This window comes from Lagenorhynchus albirostris, chromosome 18, assembly GCF_949774975.1.
Source record: "Lagenorhynchus albirostris chromosome 18, mLagAlb1.1, whole genome shotgun sequence".
Classification (NCBI taxonomy): Eukaryota; Metazoa; Chordata; class Mammalia; order Artiodactyla; family Delphinidae; genus Lagenorhynchus; species Lagenorhynchus albirostris.
This window is the reverse complement of record NC_083112.1, coordinates 8796540-8813001: the sequence shown is the minus strand read 5'-3', so window position 1 is coordinate 8813001 and position 16462 is coordinate 8796540. Positions and strand designations below refer to the sequence as shown.

The window sequence follows — 16462 nt, the reverse complement described above, 5'->3', positions numbered from 1 at the left end:
AGTAGACATCACGTACTGGGCTAGACACAAGTATGCCTGGAGCAGAGTAGGCAAGGGGAAAGTTAGCAGGTGAGACTGGAAAGGTAGCAAAAAGGCCAGATCACAAAGAACCTGCGTACCATGGTAAGGACTTCTGGCTTGTACTATGAGATGGGAAGTCATGGAACAGTTTTTGAGTCCAGAAATGACATAATCTGCCTTATACTTAAAAGGATCCCTCTGGCTTCTTTGCTGAAAATTCACTGTGTATAGGGAGGTGGGGGGAGGCAAAGTAGGAAGCAGGAAGACCAGTTCTGTTGAAATAATGTAGACAGTTTTATGGTGACTTGAACCAGGTGTTAAGGGTGGAAATGGTGAGAAGTGATTGGATTTGGCGTATATTTTGAAAGCAGAGTTGTTAGACTTTTACATTTATAGGAAAACAAGTAAGGGGAAAGAATATCAGCTTTGGAGATGTTACATTTAAGATATCTGTAAGTCACCCAAATAAAAATGTCAAGTAGGTAGCTGAATGAATAAATATGTTGTTCAGGGAAGAAAGCTGGGCTAAAGATATTAATTTTGGAGCTGTCACCAAATAGATGGTATACAGAGTCATGAGTGGATGAGATACTAGGGAGGAAGGGCAGGAAGAGAAGCCATCTGGAGCTGAACCATGCGGGTATTTAACCTTTAGCAGTTAGGGGAAGAATTAGCAAAGGAGAGTAAGAAAGAACAGCCAGTGGGATAGGAGGAGACGTAAGACAGATGTCCCAGAAGCCAGAGTAAAGAAAATAGTAACTGGTAATCTTGATGAGGGGTAGTGGGTAGTGATGAAAGACTGGGATGGGCTCAGGAGAGAAAGGGAAGAGATGAAGTAGAGAAAGTGAGTTGAGACAATTCTCATAAGATGTGCTTTAAGTGGGGCATAGAAATGGACTGGTGGGATAAGAGGAGTCAAGAAAGGCTTTTCTTTTCAAGATGGGAGATTTATAGCAACTACCTACACTGATGGGACTAATCCAGTAAGGTGGAAAAATGATCAATGCAGGAGAGAGAGGGGACAATGGCTGGACTGGTTTTCTTGAATAGACCTAGATGAGATCAAGTGCACAGGAATGAATAAACCTGTGTACTCCAAAACTTACTTTCACTGATTTTTCACTCCAATGTTTTTAAATATGAAAAATATTGTGAAAATGAGGAGTTTGCTTTGCAAGTTATGATCAAGACCTCTATTTGAATCCACATGGAGATATTTTGCCACTCTCAGTTAATGACTCTCTTGCCAAATCTTAAATCTGTCTTCCACTCACTCTCTGCTCTCTACCACATGTACTAACTAAACTAAGGCCTTTAGTTCCTTACTAATCTCCTTGCAACCTTTTCTCTCTGGTCTGTTTCTAAAACACGAATCTGGTTACGTCACGTCTCTTCTTAAACTTCCAAAGACAAAGTATCGCCTATCCAGGTTTCGACTTGTCAGAAATGACATACAGGAGGCTTCCTTCTTGGTCCTACTCTCTCCATTTCTTTGTGTTTCCTCGTCCTCAGCCCACCCCCAGCCTGACAAATCCCATGATGAAAGTCACACAACTTCTTACTGTTTCCAGATTTGGAATGCCCTCTTTAACCAGCATTCTTTACATTCCATCTAAAGTACTTTTCCTATTAGACTTTTGTCACATAATTAAGCTGCCAATTTTTCTGTGCTCTCACATCACTTTATTATATTCATTTTAGTATTTATAGCACAATAATTCTTTTCATGCCTGGCTCCAAGACAAGCAATCTGACTTGGACTTACATATCTTTTCATCTATCAACACAGTATAAATTAGATACTTCGAAAAGGTGCTTAATACCTGTTTGTTAAATGCATAAAACTATTTTCCCATCATATGAGTAAATTAAGGTAATATGTAGATAAGTAAGCATTTACTTTATTTTTAATATTACAACCTACTTTTGAAAATGAAAATTTTAAAAATCACCTGGATTTCTACATTCAAAACATGTATATTAGTAGCCTGCTGAAAAATATATTCCAGAATACAGGTCGATGACTTTTTCAACAATGTCACAAGTAGTTATTTTTGAAAAGATAACATTAATGCAATTTAAACCATATGTTTGGGCTTAAAAATTTACCATTAGAAAAGATTTTACAACTGCTGTCTACAATTTGAGATGCTTCTGTGATATTCACATCCATTATCTATAAGTGACACCTCAGTAACTGCTTCTTCTGGGCTTTTTTCTATTGAAGAGCCACCATGGAGAATGGAGATTTAGCTCCCACAAGACCACTTCCACTTTACCAAACATTCTTTCTCTCTCTCCTTTCCTCATCTTCCCAAGTTATATATTCGATTCTGTCAATATTTTACATTTATATTATGACTAAATACTTTTTACAGCTGAGTGTGTTATATTAGTAAAAAGTATATGTGGTATTAATATGTAGTACATTCTCATTGTAATTCCTATCTTTACAACTTTTGCTTTCCATTGGGTTATTATTTTTTTAAAACTCTGCTGCTTTTCTATGTACCTATCATTCATTCACACCCAAACTCTCAGCTTTATACATATAATTCTCTTTTCATTCTGCTCCTTGAATAGTGTTTCTTCTAAGTTATTTTCATTAGTTTGATTTTTGGTTATTTCATTTTTGATTTTTGTGATGTTCGGTAATCTTTGGTTGTCTGTTCATATTTAAGCATCGGGGATCACAGAGCTGTTTGGAAGCCTTTGGTACACCGTTACTGATTGTAAGCAACACTGTAGATTAACTGGAAGCTTCTAATAGTGAAAACTTAGCTACCAGCATTCTGGAAGCTGAGTGGGGGAAGAAGACCTGGGGAGGAGAGCCCCCCAACATTCAGTGTGCACACATTAACCTGATCCCCTTGCCTTCAGTATATTACTCCTGCCTTCCACTGTGCCTAGTGTGTTCAATAAAGAAACCCTGTATTGTACCCTCCCTGGACAGTTAACCTCTAGTCTTTTGTTAGACTGCATAAGAGGTAGTGCCCAGCTTCATGGAGTGAAGGAGGGGATTTGACGGCATCTTAAATAGATTCTCAACCTATATACCCTTATTTTGGCTCCTTCTCCACCACCCAATTATTTTTTCTTTCTTTTTTCTCTTAATTTATTTATTTTTGGCTGTGTTGGGTCTTTGCTGCTGTGTGCGGGCTTTCTCTAGTTGCAGCAAGCAGGGGCTACTCTTCATTGCGGTGCACAGGCTTCTCATTGTAGTGACTTCTATTGTTGCGGAGCATGGGCTCTAGGAGCGCAGGCTTCAGTAGTTGTAGCTTGCGGGCTCTAGAGCGCAAGCTCGGTAGTTGTGGCACATGGGCATAGCTGTTCCACGCCACGTAGGATCTTCCCAGACCAGGGCTCAAACCCATGTCCCCTGCACTGGCAGGCAGATTCTTAACCACTGTGCCACAAGGGAAGTCCCTCACCACCCAATTCTGAAGATTCACCAGTTCCTGAGCTTCTGAGGCTTCTTTAGTGTAAAATGATTGGTTCTCTCTTCTCCCCACTACCACTTTCAAATCAGTTTTCTCCTGTATGTATGCTTTGAACAAGGTAGTCACTGTGGTCTCTCCTCTCCCATTCTCCCTGTCTTTGGGGAGGGGACGTGTGTGTGTGTGTATGTGTGTATGTATGAATTCCTTCATGGTTGTTTTGGTAAAAATTTGAGAGGCAATTAAAGTAGGTGAGTATGCTCAATTCACCATCTTTACCAAGAAGTTTCTTAATACATTAAAATACTTCAGGTTCTGCTTTAATCTTTTTCTGGTAGGCAAACTCTCCCAGGGCTTTATTCTACCAAAATGGTCTGGGTACCTGTCTAGGTTTAGCCACACAGCTCTAATTCTGGGATCTCCCCCTTCTGTATAATTCTGATGATTCCCTTTACTTTCTCCTATGTTGAATTCCTGTTCCTTAAATCCTATATCTTCCTCCTTCTGATTTATGGACTTTAGTTAGCTCCCTGAGAAAAGTGTGTGGGAGACAAACCTTTTGATACTTTACATCTAAAAAATGTTTATCCTCACACTTATTTGATATTTTGGTCAGTGGTAGAATTCTAGGTTGAAAATCATTTTCTTTCAGAATTTTAAAGGCATTGCTCTGTAATCTATAACCTTCTAGCTTCCACTGTTAATGATGAGAGGACTCATACCATTATGACTCTGGAAACTTCATTTGAAACCTGATTTTCTAAAATTTCACAAGGATATACTTTAGTACAGGTCATTTTTATTCATGTGCTTACTCAGAAGGTCCTTTTAATCAAGGAAAGTCATGTCCTTCAGTACTGATAAAATATCTTAAATTATTTCTTTGAAAACTTGTATTTCTCCTCTATTACTTCTTTCTCAAAGTCCAAATCTTCAGATATTAGAGCCACAGGACTGACTTAAAATTATCTTTCATTCTTTTTTCATCTCCTCTTCTTTTTTGCACTATATTCTGGGAGTTTTCATAACTTTTATCTTCTATTTCTTCTACTGAGTTAATTTATTTGTGCCATCATATTTTTAATTTCCAAGAGCTCTTCTTATAGCAACTTGTTCTTATTTTACAGATACAATATGTTCTCTTTCCTGAAAATATTAGTACTTTTTTTGAAGTTTTCTTCTTGTTGCATGGTCTATTTCCTCTAAGTTCCTTTTCTGTCCTTTGGTTTTTGTACTTTGGATACTATCTTTCCCAGAGGCTTTCTTCCAATGACTAGTGATCCTTGATTATCTATTCTCATTTAAGTGTGAAGCACTGAAGAGCTGACTGGAAGCTGTGTGCTGGTGGGCTTGTCAGTTGTTGGCTTCACTGTCTGGTGATCTGGTATGCGGTTTAACTTAAGTAACCACAACTGTCAGTATTTTTAGTCTTTTCTATTCCTGTTACCCACAGAAACAATCGTCTAGTCTTCCGCCTAAAGGCCTGGCTGCCAGCATTTGGGAGCCAAGTGTGGGAAGGAGGCTAGGGAGTCTCACTACTCGACATCCAGATTTTTACTTTATCTCTCTTTTCAGAATCTTCCCCCAACCCCATCCCCAATTCAGAATCCCTCCAATTCATCTTCTCCAGAGAATGACCTTCTGGTCTTTTGACAGAAGAGGGATAATTGCCTGCCTGCAGTGGGGGAGGGGATATAGATGTCTCTTAAACAGATTTTCAACTAATCTTCCTATTTTCTACCTCACCTTCAGAATTACATGTTGCTGCCAATTTGAGTCTTTCTCAGGTTCTTTAGGGGAAACTGAATAGCTTCTCTGCTTGCTCTAATGTTAGGTTTTAGTTTTCTATGTCTTTCTAAATCACTTATGATTTTTAGCTTCTAAAATTTTGTTGTTTCTTCTGAAACAACACTGTACTTACAGATTTATACATTAAAAAAAATTCTCTTAGTAACTAATAGGGTTTTGAGAGGGAGGAGAGATAAAAGCATATTTTCAACATATGCCATCTTTAATTTTTCTTTCACTTCCACCAATATAATTGAGATATAATATAGGCCACCTTTATTAATTGGTTTTGAGTAATTTCCTTAATCTCTCTCAACCTCAGTACCTTATCCACAAAATTGCAATAAAATCTGTTTTTCTACTTTACAAAGTTATTAAAAATGACATAATAATATGCACAGCACTATAAAGTACTACCAAAGTACAGAATTATTTAATCCTGATGCAGGCTTTCAAAAAGGGGAAGTGTTAATGTCTGTACTGTATGTTAGAGCCAGCATTTCTAGAAATATTTATTTAAAAACCCCACATTTTTCCTATACTATATTAGTAGAATTAAAAAAAAAAAATTAAACATGTCTTACCAAGAGGGTCCACAGGTAACTGGCTCTAAAGAAATGTGATGCATAAACAATCTTCTATCTTTCATTGTGCCTAGAAAAATATTATTTTACATTATGTATTAATGAAATGTCTTTTACATTATGTATTAATGAAAATCTAATGGGAGATTTTATTTCCTATGTTCATTACACATTATTGTAAATATTTACACAAAAATGTGAGAAAATTATACATTTAAAATTTTTCAATGCGTATAATGAATGCTTAGTTAATAACCATCAAAAATTTGATTCACAAATTGATAATGATGAATACCAAATAACTCACAGTGCAAACATATATAAGAAATCAGTATAAATTTAGTCAGCTGATGTTAATCATAACTCAAATGTGTTAGTGAATTGCCAATGCAAATATAATATTTAAAAGTTTTATGAAGGTTGACAAGCTAAACTGTAGATATTATTCATTCTCAGCAGGTAACTTGTACTTCTTAAATCTTCAAAACTAGTCCATTAGTAGGGACGGGATTGGTTGAATAAACCAGAATACACTGATACAGCGACATGATCAAGTACTAAACAACCACAAGAAAGAACGAGGAAGATCTCTTGATACTCATTAAGGCATGATCTCCAGATAAATTCTAAAGTAAACAACAAACAAAGAAGGTACAAAACCATATGCATACTGATACCTTCTGAGTAAGAAAGAAACGTAATGAGAACATATATACACATATTTACTTATTTTCACAAAAAGAAACCCTAAAAGGACAGACCAAAAACCATTTAAAATAGTTATCAAGGTAGTGAGGAAGGTGGTAAACAGTGTAGAGGAGATGGCGATGGAAATCAGGCTTCTCCAAGTAAACCTTTTTGTAGTTTTGATGAATGAACTATGTAAACATTCTATATATTCAAATATAAAATTAAAAAAGAAAAAGCAAACCCTAAAATTGAAAACTAACGAATCTAACCTAATTATTAAATTGTTAACCGCAAACAAAATAATTATTTTGAGTGGCATTTGAACACAGAACTTTGACTACACATTCTTAATGATATATATTCTTAGGACAAAAACTGTAAAGAATTCTTAAATTTCCCTTAGTAGTTTTATTATTGGTATTTATTAACACTGGTATTGTAAACTTGAAGCTATTATACATATACTGTAAGACAGTGATTCTCAAAGTGATCCATGGAACCCTGGGTGGGAGGAACCCACAACCCTTAAAGGGGATCCAAGCTGTCAATCTATCGTAATAATAATCATATAATAATAATAAGAAGAAGGAGAAGAAGAAGTTGAAAAAGGAAAAGAAGGAGGAGGAGAAGAAGTTATATATATCTTTCTCACTGTGTTGACATTAGCACTGCTGGTATGTCCTGCTGCATACTTTAGTGCAATAATTGTCTTGAGGAAATGCACTGTATGTGAACTGCACTAATCATTTTTGTCCCAAAGAATTCCATTTTTACTTGAAAGAATAACCAACAAATCACAATCTTTCAGACTTGGGTATGCAGCAGATATTTCTTCAAAAATGAATGAAATGAGCTTATCACTACAAAAAAACAAGTGAGAGTATTTGCTGCCAAACAAACTGAATTGTAAAATTCAAGCTTTTAAACAGAATGACAATTTTGGAATGCTTGTATCTGGCTGTTAGCTTGACAATTTCCCAATACTAAATTTTCAGATTAGATCAGTGGTGACATTAACAAAAGTAATTGTTTAAGATTGTATAATAAAATGTGTCAACGTTTGGAAGAGCTGCATAACTCTGAACTAATATTTTCAAACTGACCAATGCACAATATTTAATATTTATAAATATTAAAATTTCTCAGTTTTAATGTTGAATATGGTAAATATAAATAGATATAATCCACACAACCAAATGCTCTTTGGGATCCTCAATCATTTTTAAGAATATAAAGAGATCTTGGGATCCTCAATCATTTTTAAGAATATAAAGAGATCTTGAGATCAAAAAGTTTGAGAACCATGGCTGGAAGATAAAGCAAATAAGTAAATATGTTAAGGTTATTAGAAACCAAGAATGCAGCATTAATAAAAAATACACCAGCAGCTATGAGCATAGTTAGCATTCAAATTTTGTTTTTTAAAAAATATTAACCACTGGAAGGATCTTTGTAGATTTTAAGGATTCTAGAACTGGGGCAGGGAATTACAATGACTCCCTAAGAAATCTTTTTGTGAAAATAAAAAGCAAGAAAGTGTTCAAAGGTTAATTAAAGCATATTAAAAAAAAAACTCTTAGGAAATACTTGAAGAGGTTTCCACTTTCAAATTTGAAATGATTTGAGCATCAAAAAATGTTTTCTTTTGTAAAGAAGTACATTACTTATAATGTGTTCTTTTAAACTTTATATATACATTATAAATAAAAATCTAAGAAATCAGTTTTACTCAACTAAGAAGAAAATTCCTCTACTACCATTAGTAGTGATTACTACACCGACTACTCTTTACTCTGAAAATTGGTAAGTAAAGGGAAAGAATTCAATATTTACCCTGCCTTTTTAGGAGGAACTATAGAGTTCATCCCCAGTCGTTAAGGGAAAGCTCTTCCTTGCTGAAGAATCCCATCTAATACATGTATAAGAAATAACATAATTTGAAAGTCACTGTTTTTCAATTAAATAACTGATTCATGTAAATATTATGAAATCAACTAGATTCTAGAACCTGAGCTTAAAGTATTTTACTAAGTTCTTACTAAATTCTTACAGCTTTTTATTTTAAAAGTCATTATTTTGTTATCATTTCACATTTCTCAATTATGGAGAACCTCCACATTATACTAGGTATTATGAAGGAAAAGCTCACATAACAAAACAAGGCAAGATGTAAGCTTTAACAAACCACACTGTAAAGGCGTGCCCAATTACCTACATACCCAAAGAAAAATAACTTAAAGAATACTAAGTATAGTAACTATAAAAAAAGATATGGATAAAAAGCAAATTTTACCATCTGGAGTGCTTTTTGAAGCCTTTAAGTATTTTCCTTGATTTTCTATTATCCTGTCAAATTCATTCAACAAGTTTCTTTTGATTGGGGGTTCTCCTAAAAAGAAATTTCCATACATGTTTTTAAAACAAATAATATCAATTTTTTTTTAAAAAAGCCTATAGTCCATTTTTTTAAAACTAAAATACTGACTCTTACAATATGCTAACTAGTGAAAATTCTATTTTGAAAGAGAAAATTAATTTTTCAACATCAATTTAATTTCTATTATTTTTTGACCATTTAAAATACCACTATTTAATAGGGTCCAGGGATAAACAGGTGTTACCAGATATCACACATAAGCTATTTTTTAATAAGCTGCCACTTAGTAACCCTAGGTTTACTGGCAATAAGGACAAACAAAATTTCTTCAAGTAAACTTTTTTTTTTTTTGCATTACACTCAAGAAGGAATTTATGATATAGGTCCTTGAATTAGAGTCAGTGAGTAGGAAAAAAGATTTTAAATTACCAAAATTACATCCAAGTATTACCAAAAGTAATATGTACTTCTTTTTTATTTATTTATTTATTTTTTGCGATACACGGGCCTCTCACTGTTGTGGCCTCTCCCATTGCGGAGCACAGGCTCCAGACGCCCAGGCTCAGTGGCCATGGCTCACAGGCCCAGCCGCTCTGCGGCATGTGGGATCCTCCCGGACCGGGGCACGAACCTGTGTCCCTTGCATCAGCAAGTGGACTCTCAACCACTGTGCCACCAGGGAAGCCAATATGTACTTCTTATTTAAAAACTCTACAAAGGCTGAGAGTAAACTTAAACCATAATTTGTTATGCATTTCCATGTCATCCTGAGATAATGTGTTAACAGATACTTTGCTCTTTGATGCTTTTTTAAAAGTATAAATCAAGTTTTATTGGAAACCTGAATTGCATACAGAGTCAAGGTGGAGATAAACCACAAAGCCACAGGCTATTAGGAATTGACGTTTTATTAAAGAAAGCAAACTTGAAGGATTTAATAAATAAAAATGTCCATGCAAGTCTTTATCAAGTGTTAGATTATAAAGTGACTTAATTGCTTGACACGAACCTGTACTATTCAAGTAACCAGAAGCTGATTAAACTATATATATTGATATCTAACAGAAGTGAGGGAAATGAAACAGTGATGTTGTTGAGAACATTTAGTAGAAGTCTGAGTTGTTTTTATTCCCAAGCATAAGGCCAACCCACTTTAGTACACACATGAACAAAACGGGGTCCTATAAATAAAGCCATTATTTTCCATGAAAGAATTATGAATATCGTTAAGCATCTGCACCTCATAATTTTGCACTAGAGAACAGCAACAGTTTAAGGTAAGTATTATAAACTTACTACTTTGCCCATAACATAAACTTGGTAAAGAATGTGACCTGGATAAGACTTGATTAAGCAAGTCTGTATCCACCAGGATGACTTAAGGGCAAAATGCACCAAGTGGAAGAATGAACTCACTGGCTTCAGTGTCTTTCTCCGTAATGTGAAGGGACTGGACAAGAAAAGTTGTGGTAACTCAACTACTCTACCAGTCTAGAGTTTTTAAACAGTAGCTAGGTATTTAAGATCATCCACTTAAAAGTTGGAGAGTTAGTTTTTATTTACTTTAATTGTAACTAATCAACAGATTCAATTATTTAAGATTACTCCTAGACAGAGATACTAACAGAAAAAAAAAAAATCAAACATCCAATTAACCTAATAATTGAACTAAGTTGTTATACTACATTTAAAAGAGAAATTAGAACATACTCCAAATGGCATTAAGACCAGAATACTATTTGCTAATGGTAACTGATTTTAGAACACTTCCTGGATGAAAAAAAAAAAAAGCTAAGCAACACCTATAATTAGAAACTAACTTTTAAAGTTCTTAAAACCCAGAGTCTGAACCTCTGCGCTCTCTCTCCCTCTCTATGTATATGTATGTAAACAGGACTCAGCCAATGACTTCTTGGTACACAGACTCAGTGATATTACGAGTGAAATCGCATTCTCCCAAACTACACATAAAAGTCTGAAAAAAATATATTCAGTGTATAATATCCTAATTGCTACAACCTAGCATATCAGAATTATTACGGATTTAATTTAAAAAGTGATTGGGAAACCAACAGGAAATAACAGACACTTACCAACTGTGACAAGTGCATCTCCTCTTCTTTTTCCAATTCCCGAATTTATCAAAACCGTTTCCTTGTTTTTTTGGCATGTAAAATGAGAGTGTTTGGCGTGGCTTAGAAGTTCAGAATCTGTCAGCTCATCATCTTCCATAAAGGCTTTGGCAATCTCTACTGCTTCTGTTTCAAAATACTTTTCTGGATCTTTGGAGTTAGGAGAACAAACTTCTGTATTTGTTTTCATAGGAAAATCAGGAAAAGTTTCAGTTTTCCCAATTTCCATTTTTATATTTTTAGGTAAAGCTTGTTCTTTACCCAAAAGACGAATGTTATCAATGTGTGATACATTGGTTCCTGACATCAACTGTTGTTTGTCTTGCTTAAACTGAGAGAGATATGGAGAAGCTTTAATAGCATGATTATTTTCTGAAGAACCACTTTCAATGTTATAGTTGTTTGATAATTTAAACTCTTCATTATAGGCTTTTCCCGTTTTGGAGCTTACAGAGTGTTCTGAGGTTCTCTTATCAATACAAGAAAGAGTAAGTATCTTTGATACATCTTGTCTAGATGGAGGTGAATGCTGAAGACTACATTCAGTTCCAATTAAATCAAATTCCTTGAACATTCCCGTAACTTTGCAAAAGGCACTCTCAGAAACTGGAACCTGTTTTCCACTTGCTGTACTAAATCCAGAGAAAGCAGATGATAGTAAATTTTGGGGGGTATGTATCACAGTATTTTCTTCTCTTGCAAACTTGTTTGAATGTTCTTCATTACTTTTAAATGATACTTGGGGAAAGAGTTGCTTACCACTATCTTCTGTCTTAGAAAATACCTGTCTTGCCTTTTGTAAGGCAGCATCTGATACTTGTACAGATTTTCCACTTGCTGTGCTAAAAATCCCACAAACATTTACAGAAGAGACTGACTTGGGACATTTTCCCATGTTAAATTTACACTTATCAGAAGTTTTCAAATTAATATGACAAAGTGGTGTTTTAGAAACTTTCTCCAATCCAGATATACTTTGGTCATGTTGTAAAAGGTGTTCACTTGGAATGTCAGGAAAAACCTCGTGTGAATGCATACTATGTTCTTCACTATCTGGAGAGTTAGGAAAAATGATATCCTCTGAATCACCCAATGCCTTATGAGAATGTGTCACAATTTTTGTTCGGCCAGTGCCTGATTCACTCTCAGTGTTTTGCTTAGTTACCTTCCTGCAGTTGTCTGTAAACCTCTCTCTCACTTTTGTTTCATGAGAAACAAAGGCTATTTTATCACTTGCTATACTGAGTGCAGGTTGCTCTGTCTCAAAATTATTTGAATCAGATATAGCCACTTCAACAGCTGTGTTTGTATTTTTGCATGGTGAAGAGTCTGTGACAAGTTTCTGAACACAACTATCTTTGTCTACAGCTTGTGGGTTTATGTTTGCTTCTCTTACAGTGGATATTATTTCAGAAAAACTAGTGTTTTTTCTATCTTTGACATTCCTCACTACTGACTCAATATCAGAATTATGACTTTTATTTTTTGAGAGATACTCTGACTTATTAAATAACTCATTGGAATGAGAAAAATCAGAATGATATGAATAGCTGTTAGACATGCTGTTACTTAAGGAAGTTGAATCTTGTTTTTCAGAGAGATTTTTGTCATTTTCAGTTATGATACTGTTTGAACTATTTCCACATGAAGGATTTCCTACACCATCTCCAGGATATTCCTTTAAACATATAACCTTGGCAGAATTTATTTTTTCTAGTTGATTATTCAATTCTCCTTCTCTAATCCATTTTTTGGCTTCAAATAGTGAAGCCTGACTCACAGAAATTTTTCTACCACGTCCTGTGTAAAAGGCTAAAGCTGAATTTTCAATGGCTGAACAAGTGGACTGATCTGTATAACAAGTTATAGGACTTTTTATTGTTTCTTCTTCTATATTTTCATGTACTTTTCTCAGAGAGATACTATTTGATATCTTGAGATTTTCACTTTGTCTGTATAAATGATCACTTAAGAACCTGGGTGACATGCCTGTCTCCTTAGAAACAAGCCTTTTCTCCTCTAGAGAATACTGCATTTCTTCATGCTTTGGGGCAGTTATTTCAACTGTCTCACATGCTAATTCAAGCCCTTCTTTACATAGCTCTCTGTCCTTTAGCGTCTTTGCCCCTTGATGGCTGAAATTAGTGATTTCACTATTATTTTGCTTTTTTTCATCAAAAAGATTTTTCACTTTGTCCAAAGATTCCTTCGCAATTTTTACTTTTTTCCCACTAGCTGTATGAAAACCCAACATGGCTGGTTCTATGATCTTTTTGATTTCACATTCAGGTCTCTGCTGGAGAGTCAGTACTTGATTTTTAATACCAACTGGGTCACCTCCTTTCAATATTTTGTTTTTGACCATATCTGTTTCCTCATGACTTGAAATGTCTATTTTGTTGATATTTATGCCAGAAAGTAATTCAGAATTTGAGGAATCTGAAAAGTTATTCAGTTCTTCTGCAGATTTTTCATCAAAGAAATTTACAACTTTATTTAAAGACTCTTTAGAGACTCTGATGTTTTTCCCACTTGCAGTCTGAAAGGACAAATCAAAAACATCAAAATCTTTTATATTTTGCCTCATCTTGTTAGCGGCTGACTCTTTTTTATTTGACATATTAACATTAAATGTTTCTTCAGCTTTCACAACTTCCAAACAAGTTAAATCTGACAAACCTTTAATTTGAATGTTTCCCTCCTTCATAAACTGGCTAGATAATTTTAGATGTATGTTTTGTTGATCAATACATGGCAAGCCATTTTCATCTTTACTAATATAAACTGTATCATTTTTACTTGAAGCATTGCCATCAGATTCTAAGTTACAAACAAAACCAGTATATTTGTTATCTTCATTTTCAGTATTTCTCCTGTAGTCTTCAGTATATTCTTTGACAAAAATGCCAGTAGTCATTTCAATGTTATTTTGTAGCGTTAGTTGGCATTCATTATTTTTCTCACTTAAATTTTTATCATTGCTGTAATTTTCTACCTTAAACATCGAAACATCAGAATCATTACACTGACTTGAAGAGAAACTTCCTGGATCTACTTCTGCAGGAGTTTCCTCACTAACATTCTCAATGTCACTGAACAGTTTCATGGCTTTCTGCAATGATTCACTAGAAACATTCAGTTTTGCACCACGAGCAGAATAAAAGCCCCTAAACTCCACTTCGTTTTTATCTGTTAAATAACCAGAAGCACTTTTGTTACAGTTTGTTGTTGAGAAGCAAGACAACTTTTGCTTACCTCCAACTATACCTTTACATTTCTTGCTGCTACCCACCTGACTGAGAGATGGGGCATTAATTGTGAGATGAAGATTAACATCTTTCCATTCCTCAGAAGTGGTATTCAAGACAGTTATCTGGTTTTCAGGCATTTCAAATGGATTACTCTGTAACATGTGGCTTGGTTTTCTAAACTGTGTAAATTCAAACTGACTTCCTGATTCTTCCAATATAGTAGAAAGTTCTGTAATTTCTGCCTTCTGGCTAGGTGTTAAATTATGGTTTGAGTTAAAGTCTCCCTTTAAAGATAAAACTAGAGGAGTTGTGTGACTATTTCCACTATCAGAAACAACTGCACTACTCTGCACATACCCAGATACAGTATTAACTGACTGTGAATCAAGTTCATGAGGTCTGCTTCCTTTCTTTTGATTTTCTAATGATACGGTATTTACAATTTCAACACAGGCTAAGCTAGTAGGATAATGTTCTTCAATATCTTTGAAGAGCATTTCACTTTTCTTAATGTTGTGTTCAGACAGCTTTATTTCTTTATTAGAAGCTGTTCTGAAGCCACGTCCAAAATTGTGACTTGAAATCGAATCTGAGAGTCCTGCCCATTTGCCCATGCAATCATTATTTCTGTTTGATTTCATATCTATATCCAACGAGACATCTGACTTTGAATCTTGACCTAGAGTCATTTTTGGTGGTTGCTTTACGCTATTTCTATTCTTCTCTGCAAGATCACAGACTACATCTGATGAACCAAAATCTTTTGTAATCGACACTTTGGCTGCTTGTCCGTCATCTATGTCTGTACATGCTACTATGGCAGAGTTCTCGGGAACAGCTTCTCTTAAACAACTGAGGTCTGCCTCATGAACTTCCTTAATGTTTCCTAAAACAGGAATATTCCTTTCAGTAGTTGTTTGAAAGACAAAATTATTCTCTTTGTCTGGGAAAAGTTCTTCAGAGTTTGGAGGGACAGTTATTTTTGAAATTAAAGTAGTTTCTTCTTGGTCTTTTTGGATTACTGTGAGATTTGTATTTTGGTTGAACTGTACCTTCATAGAAGGTGATGCTTCTGTTATGTATTTTTCAGGTGACAACAGCTCAGCTTTTTTAGAATTTTCATTTACAACACATGTTTCTTGATTCTTTTCCATGGAAATACTTTTGGTTAATTCAAAACCAGCTTCACAATTCTCAGATTTTATTTTCTCTGACATTTTATATGATTCTTTTCCTCTAGAAATCACAACTGGATTTGACAGAAGATCCTTGGAGCTACGAGTTAAAATGGTGGTATTATCATGGCCATGTAAAAAGCTTTCCTGGGATTGGAAGAGAATATCATTACATTCCTCTGAATGTGGCAATGCAGGCTGAAATACTGCAGGTAATACTTTTTCCTTTATATCTGAAACTCTCTGGCTTTTTGGATCATCTTCACAGTGCTTTTCCTGCAAGCATGACACATAACCAGTTTCTGTGGTTATAAATGACTGCAGTTTTTCCTTATTAATTTTTGCTTCTTTATAATCAAGATCCTGAGATATTGTTTTATTATTATTAGAACTGCTTTCATTATTAGAACATTTTCTCATAATTGTCCCAAAAGAGCTGGTTACAGACAAAGCCGGTTCTTCAGAATCATTCTGTAAACAGTTTTTTTTAACAGAAGAATGCAATAAACCTAAGCATAAAGACACAAAGTGACAAGATGAAATTGCAGTTCCATCAATCACATTCACTAAATATTTTCCACTAAGTTAAAAAGGTAGTGTCTAAAACAAGAATTACATGAAAAGCAAGAAGTGAATGTCAGGTTTAAAAGAATTCTAAATATTCTCTATTTTGAATTTATTACATTTCCCAACTAAAGATATATAGGACCTAGGTTTTTTTAATAGTATTTATCAACTCAATTAAAATTAGTAAGTAGTTCAAGAAAGCAGCTAGCTGCCATAAGTAAAACTCAAAGTAATTTTATTGGAAAATAAAATTAGAAAAAATTCTTTGCTAATATTGATGTAATAGGAGTTAGAAAAGCAAGGCAAAGAAAAGGAATTAGAAAACTAACATTTCCTTTGGTTAATTCAGTCTTTCACATTGAAAAAAAAAAAAAAACCCAAAATGAACTTTTTAAAAAAGGTTCTTCACATGAAAGGCCTGAAAGACTACCCAATGTCAG

The 16462-nt window shown here is 34.5% G+C and overlaps 1 protein-coding gene across 1 annotated transcript in view; it reads right to left on the bottom strand.

Moving 5' to 3' along the window:
- BRCA2 (BRCA2 DNA repair associated) overlaps positions 1-16462 on the bottom strand; it is a 54143-nt gene that overhangs the window by 23326 nt on the left and 14355 nt on the right. The window contains exons 11-13 of the mRNA XM_060129378.1: positions 10991-15964; positions 8814-8909; positions 5831-5900 (exon numbers count right to left, since the gene is read on the bottom strand). Of these exons, the coding sequence (XP_059985361.1) occupies positions 5831-5900; positions 8814-8909; positions 10991-15964 (5140 nt within the window). The remainder of the gene's footprint in view (positions 1-5830; positions 5901-8813; positions 8910-10990; positions 15965-16462) is intronic.